Source organism: Notolepis coatsorum, assembly GCF_963971535.1.
Source record: "Notolepis coatsorum genome assembly, chromosome: 1".
NCBI classification, from domain to species: Eukaryota; Metazoa; Chordata; class Actinopteri; order Aulopiformes; family Paralepididae; genus Notolepis; species Notolepis coatsorum.
Window position 1 is genome coordinate 3,170,259 of NC_140165.1, and position 24,322 is coordinate 3,194,580.

The 24,322-nt window shown below is 45.7% G+C and overlaps 1 protein-coding gene across 1 annotated transcript in view; it reads left to right on the plus strand.

The window, feature by feature from the left end:
• The window catches only part of ptgfrnb (prostaglandin F2 receptor inhibitor b), a 198,089-nt gene that overhangs the window by 116,215 nt on the left and 57,552 nt on the right, over positions 1-24,322 (plus strand). The window contains exons 7-8 of the mRNA XM_084330038.1: positions 19,030-19,249; positions 20,815-21,002. Of these exons, the coding sequence (XP_084186164.1) occupies positions 19,030-19,249; positions 20,815-21,002 (408 nt within the window). The remainder of the gene's footprint in view (positions 1-19,029; positions 19,250-20,814; positions 21,003-24,322) is intronic.

A 24,322-nucleotide genomic window follows, 5' to 3' on the forward strand; every position in this document is an offset into this window, starting at 1 on the left:
CGCTAAGATTGAAGATTTTTCACTCCATAGATTCCACACCTTCTTTGCAGGGCTATAACTTTTTAAATTGTATTGCTAAATTGACATTACTATGGCCCATTCAACATCAATTATCTATCGTTCAGGATGTAGGAACGTTTTACTTTTTCATTCACACATTCATACGAAAATACCGTCTAGAGTATAAATATGTTTTTATCGTTTTCTGCAGTATTTCCTAGAATGTGAGATATAGACATAAATGCATATATTAGATTATCAAATGCCGTTTTGATACCGATCAACAATATATAAAAGATTTCAACTGTACATGGTCCTAAACGTTATGACTGACCATGCGCGGGTGAACGGAGGGGGGGGGGGGGTCGTTTATAATTCCGTGACCGACGTTAAATGATTTATGTAGTATGGGGTGATATATTGATCAGAGCAGTTTGTATCGAAAATGATAAACAAAAACGCTGAAACTCAAGTCAGTCTCCTCTTACCGTTGGGTGATGAGAGTGGAGCAAACAGATCCCAGTTATGTGATGTGGATCGAGGCGATCCAGTTCCGGTTTGTATAATACTAATATACGCCCAAATCATGTGGATTATTGAGTTATGGCAACGATCGATATCCACAGTGTGTGTCTTGAGTCCCGGGACGATAAACGAGTGGCCGGATGGAATTAGGGGACGGACCGAGCTGCAACGGGCATTTCCGGTTTGGCAACTCGCCGCTCAGCCACCAGGTGGCAGTATTAAAGCGTTGCAGAGTTGTGCTGAGTCCCGCAGCATCTGACAAGGCTCCGTGAATGAAATATGAATACCATGGCGAAAAATATTAAATATGATCAGAATAACGCCGTACGCCGTTATTGGCAGAATTCGCATGACCTTGAAACTCGTCGTACGCCGTTATTGCCGGGAAAAGGGTTAATGAGCCTGGAAAAATTTGGTTTTGGCAAGTGAGAGTGCCTTTTTGTAGTTACGTAAACTATCATTCCAGGCAAGGCGGAATACTTCGAGTTTGGTCGAACGCCATTTATGTTCAAGTTTGCGACAAGCCTTTTTAAAGGAGCGAGTTTCCTCCGTAAACCAGGGTGTTTGTTTTTGCGGAGCATGTTTAATTTTAGGCTTAAGGGGAGCGACAATGTCGAGCGTGCTACGAAGGGCGGCGTTAAGTTTGTCTGTAAAGAGATCAAGGGGGCCAGAGTAAGAGAGGAAGGGAGAGAGGGTGTCTAGTAGGCAGTTAACTAGAATTGGGACAGTTGAGGCGTTAATACGACGGCTCATGTAGGATTCTACACTGTCTGGGCGCGAAACCGTCAAATCAATTTGAAATTTGAGATCTAGATTAATTTATTTTAATGCTTAAAATTATTTAAATTAATCTCAAGTTAAAGCACTACACACAATACAATATATATACACCATCTGTTACAAAGGATCAGATTAAACCGAATATATATATTTATTGATTGATATATATTGCATAGTATTTGTATATCGTTTGATATCCCTTGTATATTCCTTGTACATATACACGGAATATCCCTTTAGCCTAGTACGGACCATGATGTTTCGTTCTCCTATTGGACAGCGGTCCACAGGCGCCAGGGACCAGCCTCCAGAGTCAGGTTCAAAGCCACCGTCAAGACATGTCTGTACATGCCCGGCCTTGCCCAGGAATACGAGACAGAAATGAGGTTGGCACTAGTTTGTTCGCCGTGCATATAAATATGGCGCAGGTGAATACAGAAGTAGAGTTACCCAATAAGTTGAAGCCTCACCCACGATACTCCGTGCGGTGAAGTATGGCCTGTTTGGCCCCAAATAGAGCATTGAGACCGCGTGCGAATTAATAACTGAATTGTCAGAGTTTGGCGCTATACCGTCGAGTGCGACATATTTCTATTAAGTCAGTAATAGTCTATTTGTGTATAGTGTATCGTGCGGCTAAAGTTCTACAGTGACCAGCATCACCAACGCTTCCTCGTACCAGCTAGAGTGCTTATCCAGGCTGGGCTGCTTTCATGGCGCTTTCACCCGAGGAGACCTAGACGAGAACCGTGTGGACATGTACACTGGATTAATCTACCCGACGACTACATAGCCCTTTGCGGCTGGATTATATTTGTTTTGGTCCTGTGATTTATGGAGCGGAGAATCGCCGACGCCTACACGTGTGGGATTTACCCTGTGAGGAGCCAAGTCGAGTCTGCGCCTCAGAGAGCCTGAGGCCGGCTAGCTTTCTTCACTGTGGAGCTACAGTCTACGGAGAACAGCTGTATTCGTCTGTGGATCAAGAGACTATTGCACCGTCTCCTGTACTTGGAGTCTCCTTAGTCATCGTTGACCAGACTCTCTACTACCGACAGATCCTCTACCCCTGCTGGCTTACAACCGGGGGGACCCTTCCAGTATCTCCCGCTATATATTACTAGTGTACCATAGATATAATTCCCTAAGATTCAGGTTGTATAATTACCTCCTGCGTAACCAGAGAATGGACATTCATTATTGATTTGCCTACGCACATTCCTTTGCCTTATAAGCGCATCCAAGGTAAAATAGAGAAGTATATTATGTACCTTTTGCTGCAATAAATACTTGATTACACCTTTGTGTGGAACCGATTCATTGTGGGAAGTGTTCATCATATTTATATATCATGTACTGTATGGCCAGTAATTAAAGTACATAAAGCGGTAGTGGTTTAATGATACCATACTTATCAATACAGTCAGGGAATTGTACCCCTCAGTTACAATTGGTCCTTCGAGCCGGAGGGTAACTAGTGTAATATTAATATAGTGGTATTAATATTGACATGGCCTATGATGAACACTCCACAAAACGGTTCTCCTAAAGTAGATCGCCCGCAGCGTAGACGGCAGACACCTCAGTACTTAGAGGATTACGTTGCCAATATACTACCTAGCTTTCTACAGACGGTAAACGCGGAAAAAGTAGATAGTAAAATTATGTCCGACCCTATCGACCAGGCTACCCCGCCAATAGAGGCCCTAGTGGGTTCTAACGTAACTGACCAAGCTCACGGTAGGGACCAGGAGGGACCCGACATGACTTTACCCCCCGCCAAGACCGAAGAAGTAGTCCCCGGAGAGCTCCAGGATAAAGACAGCTCTCCAGGGATGGAACTCTACCCGCTACAAGAAGAGGAGAGCACCCCGGAGATGGATCTCCAGGACTCGCCACAGGAGAACAGATCTCCAACGAGTACTGCCAGGAGCGGATCACCTCAACCAGCGTCTTCCCCCAGCGAGGCGGACAAGATGCTGGCACAGGCATTCCTCGCCAGCCTAGCAGCCTCAACAGAGCGCGACCGACTCCAAGCACAGACGCTTAGTGAGCGCGAACATTCTTCCATGGAAAGAGAACGCCTTCAAGCGCAGCAACGGAGCGACGAAAATCGTATACGTCTAGAGATTAGACGCCTTCAGACGGAAGAGAATATGGTAGGGACCGGGCCGAAGCCCAGCGCGCCGCCGCCGAAGCCCAGCGCGCCGCTGCCGGTGCCCAAAGAGAAGCAGAGCGCGACCTCGCTCTCACCAAGCGCGAAGCCGAGCGCGACCGATTACAAGCGCAGATAATGGAGCAGCTGATCACCAGGGCAACACCCCCTCCCTCCGCACGGGGTTCCAGGGCCTCGTCAAGACAAGGGTCAAGGGCACCCTCCCCTACCCGATCAAGCGACCCTGAGCCCGACCACCAGAGAGAGCCTATACCCCCCTCCGAACCCCTTCCCCGACCGGTCCAAGTGAGACCCAGCTACAAGGAAGAAACGGTCTACACCGCGGAGAGGCTAAATAGACGACTACAGGATCTAGAGGACCTGCCAGAGGAAGAAGAAGAGGGAGAGGAGGAGAGTCAAGCCCGACAGCAGCACAGTACTCCACAGGACCAGGAGGTCCAGTACAGCCCAGGCTCTACCCCCGCGGCTCTGCGCTACAGACCCCCGACTCAATTCACGGGTGAGCTTGACGCACAACCAGCCCCGAGGAACAGCACCTGGATACGCGGGCCATGGTACCCAGCAGGTACCAGCCCACCAAGAGGCGTAAGAGGAGACTCGCCTAGGAGGCCTCTCTTCCAACGCTCACCGATGTGCCAGCCATCCATGGCATCATACATTGGCACACCGACGTTTCCGGACTTCACCCACGAGAACAGAGCACAGTACACGGAGCTACGAATGTGCTTAGAGACAATGATGTCCGATGTAGCTGATGAACCGTACAAGTATGCTATCCTACTGAAGCACCTCAAGGTGCCCCGAGCGCACAATATAGCGCTGGCCTATGCCACCTCTACTACCCCATACACAGCGGCTCTAGCAGCACTCGACCAAAGATATGGACGCATATGGGACTACGTAATACAAGAGATAAGGCATATTGACCGCCTACCCCCAGCCACAGACAATCGCTCACTAGATGACCTGTCTATCAAGGTACAATCCCTGGTAGGGATGCTGGGGGCGCAAAGAGAAAAGGGTATGCACGAACTGTACGCAAACTCTAATGTCGAGAGGATTTTAGAGAAGCTTCCGCCCGCCCGACAAGAGCGCTTCAGGCGGCAAAGAGACCACCGTGATCCTAACGGTCCCGAGCCATCCCTCCTAGACCTAGCCGACTTCCTGGCGAGAGAAGTCAACAGCCTACGGTTGGATACGTTCATGCGGAGCACCCCAAGCTCCAGAGAGGGACCTAGGAGAGCAAACGATGGCCGCAGATTGGTGACCGTCATGCACCAATCAGAATCAGTACCGAGCAGCAAGAACCACAGTACCCCCTCGATGAAAGAGAAGTGGAAGATGGTGTGCCCGTACTGCGAAAAGGAACACTGGTTGTCACAATGTGACACGTTCAATAAGATGACCGCCGACGAGGTGAGTCAATGGATAAAGTCCAACCGACGCTGTTACCGATGTGCGCGCAGTCACATGGCAGCCGATTGCCGCTTAAAGAAGAGGTGTAGTCGGTGTGACGGAGCCCACCTAGATGTCCTACACGACCGTAACAGAAGAAAGCCTGCACCCTCAAGCAGCACAAAGGCAAGTGTTATGTACATTGACCCCGCCAGCAGCGGGGGCGCCCGGGTGCTCTTAAAGGTGGTCCGCGTAACACTGAGTTACCAAGATAAGGTCATGGACACTTACGCCGTCCTTGACGACGGGTCAGAGAAGACCCTTCTCCTCGCGTCCGCTGCGGCCCAGCTGGGGCTGCGGGGGAGCGAAAACCAGATGACGATTCGGACAATAAGAAGAGATCTAAAGACGATAAAGGGCGAGAATGTCTCCTTCACTATCGCAGCAAGCGGGCAGCCAGAGAGACGGTATAGGATTACTAATGCTTTCACCAGCCAAGAAATAGGCCTGTCGCAGTACACCTACCCCATCGCCAAGCTGATGGATAAATATGTGCACCTGCGTCAACTACCTATACCGCTCATAGACCATGCAGACCTCATCGTCCCGATAGACCGGGTCCACACAGGGCCCAGAGGCTGTCCTGCAGCAGTCGAGACCCGCCTAGGATGGACATTACAAGGCCCCCTCGCTAAGTCTCTTAACCGAACAGCAGCCACTAACTGCCTCCACTCCAGAGTGACAGAAGAAGACACCACCCTCCTACAGCATGTCGAGAGGCTATGGACACTAGAGACAATGCCCTTTAAGAACGAAAAGAAAGACATTCGTTCCAAGGAAGACATTTACGCTATAGCCCTCCTCGAGCAGGGGACAAAGAGAGTCAAAGTCAACGGAGTGATGAGATACGCAACTCCACTCCTGAGGCGAGAGGGTATGCCTACCTTCCACGCCCCAAAAGAAGCGACGGAGCGGTATCTATTGAACACAGAGCGGCGCCTAGCCAGAGACCCCGCTCAAGAGACGGTGTACCGCGCTGAGATTAACAAGCTAATCACAGCGGGACACATAAAGAAAATTGACATTAAAGAGGCCGATCAGACGACCGAATCATGGTACGTGCCGCACCACAAAGTCCACCACAACGGCAAGGATCGTATTGTGTTCAACTGCAGCTACCAGATCGGATCACAAAATCTGAATAAAGAGCTCTTGCCCGGCCCAACACTCGGCCCCTCTCTACTAGGCGTGTTACTACGTTTCCGCCAAGACAAGGTGGCCATCAGCGGCGACATCAAAGGGATGTTCCTGCAGGTGAGACTAGTGGAGGAGGACAAGCCCCTGCTGCGGTTCCTATGGAGAGAGAGGATCGGGGATGAGCAACCAGCCATCTATCAATGGGAAGTCCTCCCTTTCGGAACCACATGCAGCCCATGCTGTGCTACGTTTGCACTGCAAAAACACGTCGCAGAGGACCCAGCAGCTGATGAAGAGGTCCGACAAAGTGTAGGAAATAGTTTCTACGTGGACAACTGTCTGCAAAGCGTCTCGACGCCAGAAGAAGCCGAGGCCCTTCTACTCAAGCTCCGCGCCTCCCTGATCAAAGGCGGCTTTGATCTCAGGCAGTGGGCCAGCAGCGACCCGCAAGTCTTGCGCAGCCTCTCCCCCGAGGACAAGGCAGCAAGCAGCGAGACCTGGATGGCGACCATCCCAGGAGAAGCCCAAGAAATGACATTAGGACTAGTCTGGCGCTTCAAAACAGACTCGCTCCATTATAAACACACACCCCTGACCAAGGAGCAGGGAAGGTCGACTGCACTACCGACCACCAGACGGAGTGTATACAGAACACTCGCCAGACAATATGACCCGTTGGGATGTATTCTACCTTACACCACCAGGGCAAAGATGATTGTAAGAGCGTTATGGGACAAGGACCAGGGCTGGGACGACCCCATACCCGAACACCTTGCATCCACATGGAGAGAGTGGGAGACGGAACTCAGCTCACTCCCAGGTGTCAACATACGCCGCAGCTACTTCCCACCCACAGTGAGGCCGGAGACGTGCCAGATGGACCTGCACGTCTTCAGCGACGCCTCCGAAGTAGCCTACGGTTCGGTGGCCTACTTGCGTGCCCGAGAGGAGGGAGGAGAAATACATACTGCTTTCATCCTGGCTCGCTCAAGAATAGCCCCACGAAAGCAACAATCTATCCCGCGTCTAGAGCTCTGCGCAGCCCTAGCAGGAGCGCAACTCGCCACGTTAATCCAACGTGAACTCACCATTCCGGTGCAAAGAACAATCTTGTGGTCAGACTCCACGACAGTACTCACATGGATCCGGTCTGATTCGTGCAGATACAAGGTCTTCGTGGGAGTCAGAGTCACAGAGATTCAAGATTTAACAGAAGTAGCAAGCTGGAGGTATGTGGACACAAAACACAACCCAGCTGACGTCATCACCCGGGGAATGTCCCTGGATGACCTCACCCGTCACAACCTATACAGTGACGGGCCAGAGTTCCTCAAGCTCCCGGAAGAAGAGTGGCCTACACCCACCCCACGGGAAGCGAGTAAAGAGGAGGCCGAAAACAAGAAATCTATGTTCTGTGGATTGAACACACTCGTCTCCACAGACCCCGACATAGACGATTGCCTCACCCTAGAGAGTGCGCAGCTAAAGACATTCCTGTGGCACCACCCAGAGGTTCAGCTCACTACTGACATTACAGCAGCTGACTACGAAGAAGCAGAACTTCTTCTACTACAACGAGCCCAGAGAGACTCGTTCCCCGATGAGCTAGACTGTCTACAGGGAGCAAAGCCCGTCCCATCAGACAGCAGACTGCTCCACCTAGCCCCCGAGAGCGACGCCCATGGTCTCATCAGAGTGGGTGGTCGTCTGCGGAGAGCTCCAGACTTACCGGATGACGTCAAGTACCCGATAGTCTTAAACAGCCGACACAAGGTCACAGAGCTGATCATAAAGAAATACGACGAGGATGTGCATCACGCCGGGGCAGAGAGAGTCTTCGCGGAGATCAGACGTCGTTATTGGATACTGCAAGGGAGAGAAGCAGTGCGGCGCTTCCAGCGAACCTGTCTAGACTGTCGTAAGTGGCGAGCGCAGCCCAGTATACCCCGGATGGCTGACCTACCTCCCTGTCGCCTCCGACTCGGCGACAAGCCTTTTCACTCCACCGGTATGGACTGTTTCGGCCCGCTGTATATAAAGAAAGGAAGAGGAACCGAGAAGCGGTGGGGTATTGTATTCAAATGCATGACCACCCGAGCGATGCATATAGAACTCCTTCCAACCATGAGCACAGACTCATTCCTTATGGCCTTCCGAAGATTCACATCGCGGAAAGGCAAACCGTCTATATTATTGTCTGATCACGGGACAAACTTCAAAGGCGGAGAAAGAGAGCTGAGAGAGAGCTTCCAAGCTATGGGCCCAGAACTTAAGACCCACCTCGCTCCATCCCAGATTGACTTCCAGTTTAATCCCCCGAACGCACCTCACTTCGGTGGAACTTGGGAACGAGAAGTACGTTCAATAAAGACAGCCCTGTACGCCGTGCTTGGGGCCCAGACCGTGGCGGAAGAAGTCCTAATGACAGTCCTCACGGAGATCGAGGGAGTATTGAACTCAAAGCCCCTCGGTTACGTCTCAAGTGATGGAGCAGATGTCGACCCAGTCACCCCCAACACACTCTCGATGGGGCGGCTGGACCCCGCGCTACCACAGACAATGTACAGGCCTGAAGAAGCGAACGGCCGAAGAATGTGGAGGTACAGTCAAGTATTGGCTGACAAGTTTTGGAACAGCTTCCTACTCCACTATCTACCGTCTCTACAGACCCGCCAGAAATGGGTGAAAGAGAGAGACAATTTGACAGAAGGAACAGTCGTCATGATTATCGACCAGTCACTACCCCGAGCTATGTGGCCGGCTGGCCGCGTAAGCAAAGTGATCACCGGTGCCGACGGAAAGGTCCGAGCGGCCGAGGTGCTCGTCCAGGGACGGATCTGCACCCGACCCGTGGCGAGGCTAATAGAACTGCCAAGGCTCCCCGATACTATCGATGACGACCATGACCCCATGACTTTGTGAACTGCCCGACCCCTCACAACAGACATTGAGTAGTGGACAGTGAGGTTAATCTGTCTCTGCTTAGCTAATTAGGTGGGACTAATTAGGAGGCGGCTGTTACAAAGGATCAGATTAAACCGAATATATATATTTATTGATTGATATATATTGCATAGTATTTGTATATCGTTTGATATCCCTTGTATATTCCTTGTACATATACACGGAATATCCCTTTAGCCTAGTACGGACCATGATGTTTCGTTCTCCTATTGGACAGCGGTCCACAGGCGCCAGGGACCAGCCTCCAGAGTCAGGTTCAAAGCCACCGTCAAGACATGTCTGTACATGCCCGGCCTTGCCCAGGAATACGAGACAGAAATGAGGTTGGCACTAGTTTGTTCGCCGTGCATATAAATATGGCGCAGGTGAATACAGAAGTAGAGTTACCCAATAAGTTGAAGCCTCACCCACGATACTCCGTGCGGTGAAGTATGGCCTGTTTGGCCCCAAATAGAGCATTGAGACCGCGTGCGAATTAATAACTGAATTGTCAGAGTTTGGCGCTATACCGTCGAGTGCGACATATTTCTATTAAGTCAGTAATAGTCTATTTGTGTATAGTGTATCGTGCGGCTAAAGTTCTACAGTGACCAGCATCACCAACGCTTCCTCGTACCAGCTAGAGTGCTTATCCAGGCTGGGCTGCTTTCATGGCGCTTTCACCCGAGGAGACCTAGACGAGAACCGTGTGGACATGTACACTGGATTAATCTACCCGACGACTACATAGCCCTTTGCGGCTGGATTATATTTGTTTTGGTCCTGTGATTTATGGAGCGGAGAATCGCCGACGCCTACACGTGTGGGATTTACCCTGTGAGGAGCCAAGTCGAGTCTGCGCCTCAGAGAGCCTGAGGCCGGCTAGCTTTCTTCACTGTGGAGCTACAGTCTACGGAGAACAGCTGTATTCGTCTGTGGATCAAGAGACTATTGCACCGTCTCCTGTACTTGGAGTCTCCTTAGTCATCGTTGACCAGACTCTCTACTACCGACAGATTCTCTACCCCTGCTGGCTTACAACCGGGGGGACCCTTCCAGTATCTCCCGCTATATATTACTAGTGTACCATAGATATAATTCCCTAAGATTCAGGTTGTATAATTACCTCCTGCGTAACCAGAGAATGGACATTCATTATTGATTTGCCTACGCACATTCCTTTGCCTTATAAGCGCATCCAAGGTAAAATAGAGAAGTATATTATGTACCTTTTGCTGCAATAAATACTTGATTACACCTTTGTGTGGAACCGATTCATTGTGGGAAGTGTTCATCATATTTATATATCATGTACTGTATGGCCAGTAATTAAAGTACATAAAGCGGTAGTGGTTTAATGATACCATACTTATCAATACAGTCAGGGAATTGTACCCCTCAGTTACACCATCATTTAACAATATTTAATTTTACAGTGACTGAAAAGGTACAGACTGAAGCATAATGCTTATACATGCCTGTCCTATATTCTTAACTAAATTAAGACGCAAACAGTATTCTAAAAGAAAATAGCAAAAAACTGTATTATTCACCCTTGTAGTTTTAAAAAATAGCTTTACAAACCATTTTCTTAAAAACCAAGAGAGAACCATTCTTAACTGTATATCAGCATTGTTCCACAAGTTAACCCCAATAATAGAAATACACCTCCTTTTAATCCCTGTCTTAGCTTTTTGAACAGTAAATAAAAAAATATCTCTCAAATCATATTTTCTTTCATTTGAAAAAAAACCTTTGATTTAGCTCTGTACATTATTTGCATAATTTTATAATAAACCAAATCATTACATTTCGTAACATGAGACTTTATAAACAATGGATTTGTGTGGTCATAGTAACCAGCCTTGAAAAGGTTCCGAATGGCCCGCTTTTGCAAGACTATTGGATTTACAGTATTCTTAAGTCTTTCCTCTCCTCCCCTTTCCTCTTTGCCCCTCTTCTCTCCTCTGCTCTCCTCTTTTATAATGGTAAATGGTGCATTTCTATAGCGCTTTTATCCAAATCGCTTTACAATTTGTTCCTCACATTCACCCATTCATTCACACACACCGACGGCGGAGGCGACCATGCAAGGTGCCAAGCTGCTCATCGGGAGCAATTAGGGGTTAAGTGTCTTGCTCAAGGACACATCGACACGCTGCCCGGGAGGAGCGGGAATCGAACCGGGAACCTCTGGATTGCCAGACGACTGCTCTACCTCCTGAGCCACTGTCGGTCACTCTTCTTCTCCTGAATTTCCTCAAGGGGATCAATGAAGGAATATCTTATATTATCTTCTCTTCACTTCTCATCTCTTCTGCTCTCCTCTCACCTTTCCTCTCCTCTCCTCTTCTTTCCTCTTGGTAAATGGTAAATGGCTGCTTTTTTATATAGCGCCTTTATCCAAAGCGCTTTACAATTTGTTACTCACATTTTACCCATTCGCACATTCTGTCTGTCCATCTATCTAAATACTGTCTCTGTTTATCTGTCTGTCTGTCCGTCTATCTGTCTGTCTGTCCATCTATCTATCTAAATAGCTGTCCGTCTGTCTGTCTTTCCAACAGTCCCTGTGGGAAAAATATTTTGTCCTTGACAGTTTCTATAAAAGCACTTCCTTAGACCTTGTTGAAAACACTAAACCACACGTGTCTCTCATTCTCCCTCTCTATCTCTCTGCCTCTGCCTCTCTCTCTCTCTCTCTCTCTCCCTCTCTCTGCCTCTGCCTCTCTCTATCTCTGCATCTCTCTCTCTCTGCCTCTCTCTCTCTCTCTCTCTCTCTCTCTCTCTCTCTCTCTCTCTGCCTCTGCCTCTGCCTCTCTCTATCTCTGCATCTCTCTCTCTGCCTCTCTCTCTCTCTCTCTCTCTCTGCCTCTGCCTCTCTCTATCTCTGCATCTCTCTCTCTGCCTCTCTCTCTCTCTCTCTCTCTGCCTCTGCCTCTCTCTCTCTCTCTCTCTCTCTCTCTCTCTCTCTCTCTCTCTCTCTCTCTCTCTCTCTCTCTGCCTCTGCCTCTGCCTCTCTCTATCTCTGCATATCTCTCTCTCTCTCTCTCTCTCTCTCTCTCTCTCTCTCTCTCTCTCTCTCTCTCTCTCTCTCTCTCTCTCTCTCTCTCTCTCTCTCTCTCTCTCTCTGCCTCTCTCTATCTCTGCATCTCTCTCTCTCTGCCTCTCTCTCTCTCTCTCTCTCTCTCTCTCTCTCTCTCTCTCTCTCTCTCTCTCTCTCTCTCTCTCTCTCTCTCTCTCTGCCTCTGTATCTATATCTCTCTTATCTCTCCATCTCTTTCCATGTACAGCACGGGGCCCAAGGCTGAGGAACATTGTTTTCCATCAGGTTTATTTCTGGTGGCTGTTGTGACCAAACGTAGATTATTAAAGCTGACATGAGGATCCTGGTTAAGGTGTTTTATATACATATTAATATTCCAGATACTGGCTAATATCCTGGTTAAGGTTTTATTCAGTAAACACGAACAGAAAGCTAAATGGCATCCTGTATGATTCAGGTTTAGGCAGATCTATTATGAACCTATCTGCATCATATGCAGGTTTAGACAGATAGGCAGATCTGGTATTAACCTATCCATCATATGCAGGGTTAGACAGATAGGCAGATCTGGTATTAACCTATCCATCATATGCAGGTTTAGACAGATAGGCAGATCTGGTATTAACCTATCTCCATCATATGCAGGTTTAGACAGATAGGCAGATCTGGTATTAACCTATCCATCATATGCAGGTTTAGACAGATAGGCAGATCTGGTATTAACCTATCTCCATCATATGCAGGGTTAGACAGATAGGCAGATCTGGTATTAACCTATCCATCATATGCAGGTTTAGACAGATAGGCAGATCTGGTATTAACCTATCCATCATATGCAGGTTTAGACAGATAGGCAGATCTGGTATTAACCTATCCATCATATGCAGGGTTAGACAGATAGGCAGATCTGGTATTAACCTATCCATCATATGCAGGTTTAGACAGATAGGCAGATCTGGTATTAACCTATCTCCATCATATGCAGGGTTAGACAGATAGGCAGATCTGGTATTAACCTATCTCCATCATATGCAGGGTTAGACAGATAGGCAGATCTGGTATTAACCTATCCATCATATGCAGGTTTAGACAGATAGGCAGATCTGGTATTAACCTATCTCCATCATATGCAGGGTTAGACAGATAGGCAGATCTGGTATTAACCTATCCATCATATGCAGGTTTAGACAGATAGGCAGATCTGGTATTAACCTATCCATCATATGCAGGTTTAGACAGATAGGCAGATCTGGTATTAACCTATCCATCATATGCAGGGTTAGACAGATAGGCAGATCTGGTATTAACCTATCCATCATATGCAGGTTTAGACAGATAGGCAGATCTGGTATTAACCTATCTCCATCATATGCAGGGTTAGACAGATAGGCAGATCTGGTATTAACCTATCTCCATCATATGCAGGGTTAGACAGATAGGCAGATCTGGTATTAACCTATCCATCATATGCAGGTTTAGACAGATAGGCAGATCTGGTATTAACCTATCCATCATATGCAGGTTTAGACAGATAGGCAGATCTGGTATTAACCTATCCATCATATGCAGGGTTAGACAGATAGGCAGATCTGGTATTAACCTATCCATCATATGCAGGGTTAGACAGATAGGCAGATCTGGTATTAACCTATCCATCATATGCAGGTTTAGACAGATAGGCAGATCTAGTATTAACCTATCTCCATCATATTCAGGGTTAGACAGATAGGCAGATCTAGTATTAAGAAGGGATGGAGGGAGAGAGAGAACAGGGCTCTCTTGTTTTTCCACTGATGGGGAAGGGGGAAGGGGTTTGTGTGGGTGGATGTGAGAGTCTGTGGGAGACCCTAGAAAATGTGTCACGCTACAGACGCACACACACGCGCGTGCACATTGTTTGTGTCATTGTGAGCAAAACGGGCGCCAACATGCTAATTCTAAATATAGCGAGGCTTCTATCGTCCTGTGTCTCACGCACACTGAATACACACACACTGACCACACACACACACACACATTATGCACTCAAATTCAAATTAGCTTTATTAACATGACCTATGTTGCCAAAGCAGTACAGAACATTATTAACTCATTCGGCGCCAGCTATTAGTTGGGGCCTGCTGTAGCACGATAGGACTGCGTCACCTTGTTTGTAGAGCTATAACTATATTCTATATTAGAGCTATGGATACAATACTATGGCCCATTTGACATCACCTATCTATCGTTCAATATGTGAAAAATTATACATTTTCCCATCCATACGTTCCCGTGTTATACCGTGGTGAATATAAGTATGGTTTTAGAGCGGTCTAGGGTAATTCATGAAATGCTGAGTTATAGCCCTATTCGTCCATTCCACTATAGACGTTGCCGTTTCTTGCCTGTATACGCTATTATCCCGAAATCAAATCTATCATAGGTATTATGTTCCATCATGAATGCATGAAAGGGGGGGGGGGGGGGGGGGTCGTTTCTGATTATTTGATTGTCAGCAATGGCAGTCGTATTCAACACTAAAAACACTTATCAGCCCGATCGGTACAAAAGCATTGCAGGATCAAGCAAAACTTTACGTCGGATCATTCTTACCTGGGATCGGGAGTATTCCAAAAATAATATTCCAATTCTTTGATCGCCATCTGGTACATCCAATGTCCATTTGGCCCAAGGCATAATCCACCACAACATATGGATCTGGGATATTTTACTCGCCTCAATGGAACCGGCAGAACGGTTGCCCTAGCCCGACAAGGAAACATGAAACCGGAGACGTTTGGCCACTACACAGGCCAAGATACAAGGGTACAAAGGGTGCTCGATACCGCCATCTAGCGGGATGCAGGCCATGTGAGCGGCGCGGAGCGGGCGGTTTTGACCTGAGTGAGGAGTGGGTTTTAAAATGAGTCGGCGCGACGTCCGGAGGGAGAATTCTCCTCCGCTCCAATCCACTCCAGGCCGCTCACAGTGGTTTAACACTGTTGATGTAATATATACATGCAGTACAATGCCAAAGCAACAGATGGCGATGTACAAACATGAAGGCCATTTTCAACCAATGAGAAGGGTGAACCTGTGATATCCTGTTCAGGCTTTGGCATGCTAACGTTAATGGCAGCGACCATAGCATTGTGGCTCGGCTAGCCTATCATCGCTTAATAGAGCTAGTGAATGGATAAACAACGTTATTTAACATTGCAGAATGGGTACAATTACAATGCGGCTCAATACAAACAATTGTTAAGGGGCCCAGGGGGTGTAGACTGTTGTAGTTTGAGCTAATTTACACCATGCTCCAAAAAAAATTAAAATCTGCCGAGCGATCTGGCGCGGGGAGCGGGGATCGCTCGATTCAAGGTGAGGGGTGAGCGAGCGGAGAGCGACTTGGGGGCGGGGTCAACATGAGCGATTAGCGGAGCGGACCAAGCTTTAAAGAGCGAAGAGCGGATTTCTCGGCCGCGCCGATCCGCTCACGTGGCCTGGCGGGATGCGGCCAGCATTGCAGTTTGGCGACCTCAGACTCATTCCCTATGGCAACACAGAAGTCCGTGGATGAATAATGAATAAAAATATCGAATAAAGGAATAAACAACCAAAACCAATCTCGGGTCTTGGCGCCCAACGCATGGCGAGTTAGCCCGGGATATCTCGGGTCTGGCGCCGAATGTGTTAACAACTTAACATTAATAAACATTAATAAATAAATATACAATCAAACAACAATTCAATTCAACTCATGTTGTCCATATTGTATGGATGGAATGAGTCCATATAATAGAATAACATGGGGAGCATAACTGGTTGATTACATGATGATATATAAATAAACATGAAGTCACAACACTGTCTCTCAGGCTATGGCCTGCTGACACCAATCCAGCAGTGGCCCCTCCCCCATCAGAGGCTCCTCCCCCAGGAGGACTTGGATGTGTTCCTCCTCTCTTAACTCATTCAGCGCCGCGGGCCTAGAGCATCTTTGTTCCTACTGTGCCACCGCTCTAAGAGATAGAAATGCGTGGCGGTGTTTGCAGGGCTATATCTATATTATATATTATACAGTAGCTATGGATACAATACTATGGTTCATTTGACATCAACTATCCATCGTTCAATATGTGAAAAATAATACATTTTCTCATGTATACGTTCGCATGTTATACCGTGGTGAATATAAGTATAGTTTCAGAGTGATCCTGGTTAATTCCAGAAAACGGCGCTATGGAGGAATACGTGAATTTGACTAAAAGCGTTGGCGTTGCTTGCCTGGACACGCTACTATTTCCAAATCAAATGTATATAATATATATATATAAATTATGTGTATATATATTTGATGCTTTGATCGTCACCAACGGCATACGTTCTGTAGTACGTTACTCATGGTCGTTGCGATCTATGTGAAATCATGGTTGGATCAAAGCAGGATTGATGTCATATAGTCCTTACCTTCACTAGGAGGTACCCCAAAAAGAATATTCCAATTGTCTGATTGCGATTTCCAGTATTGGTGTCCATCGTGTCACCAACATAATCCACCACAACACATGCATCAGGGCCATTGAACGTGTTTCAATGCCATCGAGTGAACCGCTAGACTCGCCTGATCAAAAAAACTGCGCCGGGAGTGAATTAAACGTAACACCGGGTGTGAAAAAAAAGGTTTCGAAGGGTGGGCGATACTGCCACTTACAAGGATGCGGCTGGTTTTGCACTCTAGCGATCTCAGAGTGGTTCCCTATGGTAACCCCGTGGTCCGTGTGAGAGAAGTGAATACAAATATCGAATAAAAGAAATAACGATGAAAACCCGACTGGCGCTGATTGAGTTAATGGAGAAACGTTTAGGATTCTTTCTGTAAATTTTTTTATGAATGAATGGATAAAGTGCACCTTATTCTTAACCTCACCTGTCGTACAGTGACCTCTCTCTCTCTCTCTCTCTCTCTCTCTCTGTCTCTCTGTCTCTCTCTCTCTCTGGATAACGTTATGAGACATAACACAAAGACGCTATGGCTTGGAAAAGCCTGATGGATCCATGAGGCTAGGATAAGCCTTGTGGACCCAACTCTTTAGATGAGGGAACGGGTACATACGCACACAATACGTGACCACTGATGGATCCATGGGGCTTGGATACGCCCTGTGGACCCAACTCTGACCACTAATAAAAACGTAACTACACTAACGTTATAAGAGCTAACATTGCTACCTACTGTACAAGTGCATTGGTTTAGTGCATTTCCTACTTCCGGTTGCTACTGAACGGACATGTCTGTGCGGACCTGTTCTCCCAAACTGGTCAGCAAATGACTGTTTTCATTTTTACGTTATTATTATTATTATTATTATTATTATTATTATTATTATTATTATTATTATTATTATTATTATTATTATTATTATTATTATTTTTTTTAAACATTGATCTTAACTGATCACTGTTACTTTATTGCTTTTATCGTTATATATGCCTATGTTTGTGTACAGCACTTTGAGCTACATGACATGTATGAAAGGTGCTTTATAAATACTTACTTACTTACTTACTTACTTACTTACTTACTTACTTACTTACTTACTTACTTACTTACTTACTTACTTACTTACTTACTTACTTACTCTGCCCGTCTGTCTCATTCACTCTGTCTCCATCTCTTTCTCTGTATCTCTGTCGCTCTATATATACATGTATCTGTCTCTCTATCTCTATCTCTGTCTCTCTCTGTCTCTCTCTGTCTCTCTCTCTCTCTCTTTCTCTCTCTCTCTCTCTCTCTCTCTCTCTCTCTCTCTCTCTCTGTGTTTCTCTGTCTCTCTCTGTGTGTCTCTCTCTGCCTGTGTCTCTCTCTGCCTCTCTCTCTTTCTCTCTCTTTCTCTCTCCGTCTCTCTCTCTCTGTATCAGTCTATCTCAGTAGATCTCTCTCGCTCACACACACACACCAGTTCTTTGTCTCATTTGGATGCAGATTCCTTACATGACCTTTCTTCACCCAAACTTATTTTTTTCTATTTATCTATATCTATCTATCCTTCTTTATCCTCTCTCTCTCTCTCTCTCTCTCTCTCTCTCTCTCTCTCTCTCTCTCTCTCTCTCTCTCTCTCTCTCTCTCTCTCTCTCTCTCTCTCAGCAAATCCACACTAGCCAAATTAACTGCTAGAATTATCTGCCCTCAATTTGGCTAATTTAGCGATGATGTAACTGCATTTTAAACGGTCTGACTGAGACCCGGGGCGTGAGAGGGTCAGACTGTCTTCCTTTTGGTCAGTCGAGGGGAATCCCCTACACACACACACACACACACACACACCACACACACACACATACATACATACATACATACATACATACATACATACATACATACATACATACATACATACATACATACATACATACATACATACATACATACATGCACACACGCACACACGCACACACGTACACATATACACACACACACACACACACACAGTGGTCTTTGTCTATTTGGCTGACTTACTGGTTTACCGACTGACTGGCTGGCTGGCTGGCTGACTGACTGACTGACTGACTGACTGACTGACTGACTGACTGACTGACTGACTGACTGACTGACTGACTGACTGACTGACTGACTGACTGACTGACTCAAACGATTATTGATGCATCATGATTTCTGTTTCAATCCCATTCAGTAGTGTGTGTGTGTGTGTGTGTGTGTGTGTGTGTGTGTGTGTGTGTGTGTGTGTGTGTGTGTGTGTGTGTGTGTGTGTGTGTGTGTGTGTGTGTGTGTGTGTGTGTCCGTTTGTGGAGGCAGTGTGTAGTAATTACGAGGCGTCTGTGTAGATCATGATTTCTGTTTCAATCCCATTCAGTACATTAATGTGATTAAAATAGTTGACACCAGTTGACTATATATCAATACCAAGTATTTAATACCCCTTATAATTGACTAATCAGGTAATTAATTGATTGCTTTATATTATCTCAGGGCCGTCTCTGGGCGTGGTCGCCAAGCGTGTGCGAGAGGCCTCCGTGGGCGGAGCCACCTTCGAGATGAGCTGCTCTGTGGTCACTGACAACCTCGGGGAGGCGGGCTATTCTGTCCTCGTCCAATCACAGGAGGACTTGGAGACCAACGTCAAAACCATCATGACCCTGAGTCCAGATAACGTTCTGCAGCACGGAGGGGCCACTGATCCTAATAGGAGGTAAAGATAGAAGGAGGGGCCACTGATCCTAATAGGAGGTAAAGATAGAAGGAGGGGCCACTGATCCTAATAGGAGGTAAAGATAGAAGGAGGGGCCACTGATCCTAATAGGAGGTAAAGATAGAAGGAGGGGCCACTGATCCTAATAGGAGGTAAAGATAGAAGGAGGGGCCACTGATCCTAATAGGAGGTAAAGATGGAAGGAGGGGCCACTGATCCTAATAGGAGGTAAAGATGGAAGGAGGGGCCACTGATCCTAATAGGAGGTAAAGATAGAAGGAGGGGCCACTGATCCTAATAGGAGGTAAAGATGGAAGGAGGGGCCACTGATCCTAACAGGAGGTAAAGATAGAAGGAGGGGCCACTGATCCTAATAGGAGGTAAAGATAGAAGGAGGGGCCACTGATCCTAATAGGAGGTAAAGATAGAAGGAGGGGCCACTGATCCTAATAGGAGGTAAAGATAGAAGGAGGGGCCACTGATCATAATAGGAGGTAAAGATGGAAGGAGGGGCCACTGATCCTAATAGGAGGTAAATATAGAAGGAGGGGTCAGTGATGCTAATAGGAGGTAAAGATAGAAGGAGGGGCCACTGATCCTAATAGGAGGTAAATATAGGAGGAGGGGCCACTGATCCTAATAGGAGGTAAATATAGAAGGAGGGGTCAGTGATGCTAATAGGAGGTAAAGATGGAAGGAGGGGCCACTGATCCTAATAGGAGGTAAAGATAGAAGGAGGGGTCAGTGATGCTAATAGGAGGTAAAGATGGAAGGAGGGGCCACTGATCCTAATAGGAGGTAAAGATAGAAGGAGGGGTCAGTGATGCTAATAGGAGGTAAAGATGGAAGGAGGGGCCACTGATCCTAATAGGAGGTAAAGATAGAAGGAGGGGCCACTGATCCTAATAGGAGGTAAAGATAGGAGGAGGGGCCACTGATCCTAATAGGAGGTAAAGATAGAAGGAGGGGCCACTGATCCTAATAGGAGGTAAATATAGAAGGAGGGGCCACTGATCCTAATAGGAGGTAAATATAGAAGGAGGGGCCACTGATCCTAATAGGAGGTAAAGATAGAAGGAGGGGCCACTGATCCTAATAGGAGGTAAATATAGGAGGAGGGGTCAGTGATGCTAATAGGAGGTAAAGATGGAAGGAGGGGCCACTGATCCTAATAGGAGGTAAATATAGAAGGAGGGGCCACTGATCCTAATAGGAGGTAAAGATAGAAGGAGGGGCCACTGATCCTAATAGGAGGTAAATATAGGAGGAGGGGTCAGTGATGCTAATAGGAGGTAAAGATGGGAGGAGGGGTCAGTGATGCTAATAGGATGTAAATATAGAAGGAGGGGCCACTGATCCTAATAGGATGTAAATATAGAAGGAGGGGCCACTGATCCTAATAGGAGGTAAAGATAGGAGGAGGGGTCAGTGATGCTAATAGGATACATATATTTACATATAAATTACCTCTTGCTTCACTTTTCCAGTCGATGTGATGATGGAGGTATTTTCGCTCCATATTATATTATGTCCATAGTTTTAAGATGTCTATCTTGGTTCTGCAGAGACAGCCTCGCTCTCACCAAGTCCGGACCTCTGGAGTTCCGGTTCCGCCTGGCGGGCGTTCAGCTGTCGGACCGCGGGTTCTACTGGTGCGACGTCACGGCCTTCACCAAGCAGCGGCCGGGCCAGGCCTGGACCAAAGCCGCCAGCGCGGAGAGCAACAAGGTCAACATTGACTTCCAGGAGAACGGTATTGAACCAAAAACGATTACGATGACACGCCTAGAGGTGGTGTCAGTGGAACTGTGTTGCCTCGGGAACAGCTTGTGTTACTAGTTCACGTTTCAAGTTTCTTTATTAGTTTGTCATACAAAAATACAGAATACTTTTATATGAAATGCTTTTTCCCGTTCTGCTCCTGAGAGTGTGCTAGATAAAAAAATAAAATAGATAAGTAAAAAATAAAATAGAAGTCAAAAGTACGTAACAAGTCAGGTGGCGTAGCGGAGATTGCGTTCGTCACCAACGCTGGGAGACACTGGATTCGCGTGTTCGAGCCCAGCTCCCAGCGTGCCACCAGCTTGGCTGGCCGTTCTCACTAATACAATTGGCTGTATTAGGGGGTGGAAAGCTGGAGGGTGGGAATCTGGCGTTGTGGACAGCGACACTTACAGGTCAGGTCTCGGCGTTTGCTCAGCGGGGCAAGACTTGGTGGAGATAGCGTGCCCTCCCACGCGTTACACTTCACCAATGAGAGCCCTCGCTGCCAAGTGAAAATACGTCACTGGCTGTTGGCGCACGCCTTGGAGGAAGCGTGTGATCAACTCGGGACGCCTTGCACCGACTCATAGGAGAACATGCTTACAGCGCCAGGTAGGGGAGGTGGGGGAATTGGCACAACGACTAAATTGGGACGGGGAAAAAATCGGAGGAGGAAAAATCAGAAAAAAAAAAAGTATGTAACAAGTGTAAACAAAAGTGTTCAAAACAAAAGTGTTCAATATACTACATATATACAATATACAATACATACAGAGTAGGAAACAAATGTGTAACTGAGTTACAATATAAAGTACAAAGTACAATGCAGAAATGGGATGAGGTACAACTTAGGGTAAGGTGCAATAATGTTACTAGTAGTGGTGGGGGCTCGATTAAAAATGTTTATCGAATTAATTCGAGACTTTATGGTTAATTGATCGAAATTAATCACATTTTAATCGCATATCAATATTTTATGCGAAAAGCAACATTTTTCAATTCAAATGGATTTTGATATAAGAGTGAATCAATGGATATCCATTATACATACGTTTAAGCAGCAAAAAATCCTGTATTAGCTACTACACAGACCAACAGATCAATGTTTAACAAAGTGCAGCAATGTTAGGAATAATATATATACAGCGCAAAGGACCTTTTGTAAACTCAAGCACTTTCGAGGTGAAAGTAAAACGCAGTACTTTCAAGTACATTCCAGAACAGTTGACCATTGGAAAAAGAAAACTCTTGATTGATCTCAATTTCTCTTATTTTATTCTTTTTTATGAACAAACCAGACTAAGAAAAAAAATAATTAGCGATTTATTATACTTTATACTTATAGCACTTGCATGCGTCTGGTCTCCTTTCAAAGGTAACATTTCTTACACAATAAAGAAAAATCATCATGCGATTAAATGCATACTTTATTTTTTTACTTTTAATTCTTTCTGTAGTTAATTAATCGAAATTAATGCGATAAAGTCCCAGCCCTAGTTACTGGAGAACAGCTTGTGTTACTAGAGAACAGTTTGTGTTACTAGAGAACATATTGTGTTACTAGATAACAGATTGTGTTACTAGAGAACAGTTTTTGTTACTAGAGAACAGTTTGTGTTACTAGAGAACAGATTGTGTTACTAGAGAACAGCTTGTGTTACTAGAGAACAGATTGTGTTACTAGAGAACAGTTTGTGTTACTAGAGAACAGTTTGTGTTACTAGATAACAGATTGTGTTACTAGACAACAGTTTGTGTTACTAGATAACAGTTTGTGTTACTAGATAACAGTTTGTGTTACTAGATAACAGTTTGTGTTACTAGATAACAGATTGTGTTACTAGATAACAGATTGTGTTACTAGATAACAGATTGTGTTACTAGAGAACAGTTTGTGTTACTAGATAACAGATTGTGTTACTAGACAACAGTTTGTGTTACTAGATAACAGTTTGTGTTACTAGAGAACAGTTTGTGTTACTAGAGAACAGTTTGTGTTACTAGATAACACAAGAGAACAGTTTGTGTTACTAGATAACAGTTTGTGTTACTAGAGAACAGTTTGTGTTACTAGAGAACAGTTTGTGTTACTAGAGACAGTTTGTGTTACTAGAGAACAGTTTGTGTTACTAGATAACAGATTGTGTTACTAGAGAACAGTTTGTGTTACTAGATAACAGCTTGTGTTACTAGAGAACAGTTTGTGTTACTAGATAACAGCTTGTGTTACTAGAGAACAGCTTGTTTTACTAGATAACAGATTGTGTTACTAGACAACAGAGTGTGTTACTAGTAGGGCTGACCCCTATTAGTCGAATAGTCGACTAATCAATCGAAAGGAGCCGTAGTCGACTGCCAACCTCTTAGTCGGAAACAAATATATATATATTTTTTTTTTATCATTCTTTCCAAAAGAAAAGAGGCCTAGAAGCGTGGCTAACGCTAATGGCACGCATACCAGAGGCTAACTGCCTAAGAAAACAGGCACAGAGGCACTGAAAGAGGATTTCACCCATCTAATGAACACACTAGACTAGACAAATATCAAGATGTATCCATCAGTGGACCAATTGCATGCTTGTGCAGAGGACAAGAAGCCTTCAGTCGACTCCTTCAGACATTAAGCACCCCACAGCCCAAATGGAATGATAAAAAACTAAAAATATATAAATATTATTCTTTTTTTTTATAGTCGACTATCAGCACATTTCGGCCAATCATAGTCGACTATCCAAATCCTTAGTCGGGGACAGCCCTAGTTACTAGATAACGGCTTGTGTTTCAAGTTCAAGTTTCTTTATTAGTTGTCATAAAAAAATACAGAATACTTTTCTATGAAATGCTTTTTTTCTGTATGAGCCCCTGGGAGTGTGCTAGATAAAAAAAAAATAGATAAAAAGTAGGGATGTCCGATATTATCGGCCTACCGATATTATCGGCCGATATCGGCATTTAAATGTGATATCGGTTGATATCGGTATTGGAAATTAAGAGTTGGACAATATCGGTATATCGGTATCGGTAAAAAAGCCAATATCGAGCATCCCTAATAAAAAGTATAAAATAGAAAGTCAAAAGTACGTAAGAAAAAAGTGTTCAGTCAATATACATATATATACAATACAGAGTAAAAAAGAGTAACAGTGAGTTACAGTACAATACAGTATACAGTACAATGCAGAAATGGGATGAGGTACAACTTAGGGTAAGGTGCAATGAGGTATGAATTGTAGTGCAAATCTCTTTACCAATCAATATAAAGTGTGCTATGGTGAGTGTTTATTTAAAGTGAGTGTGTGCGTGTGGATG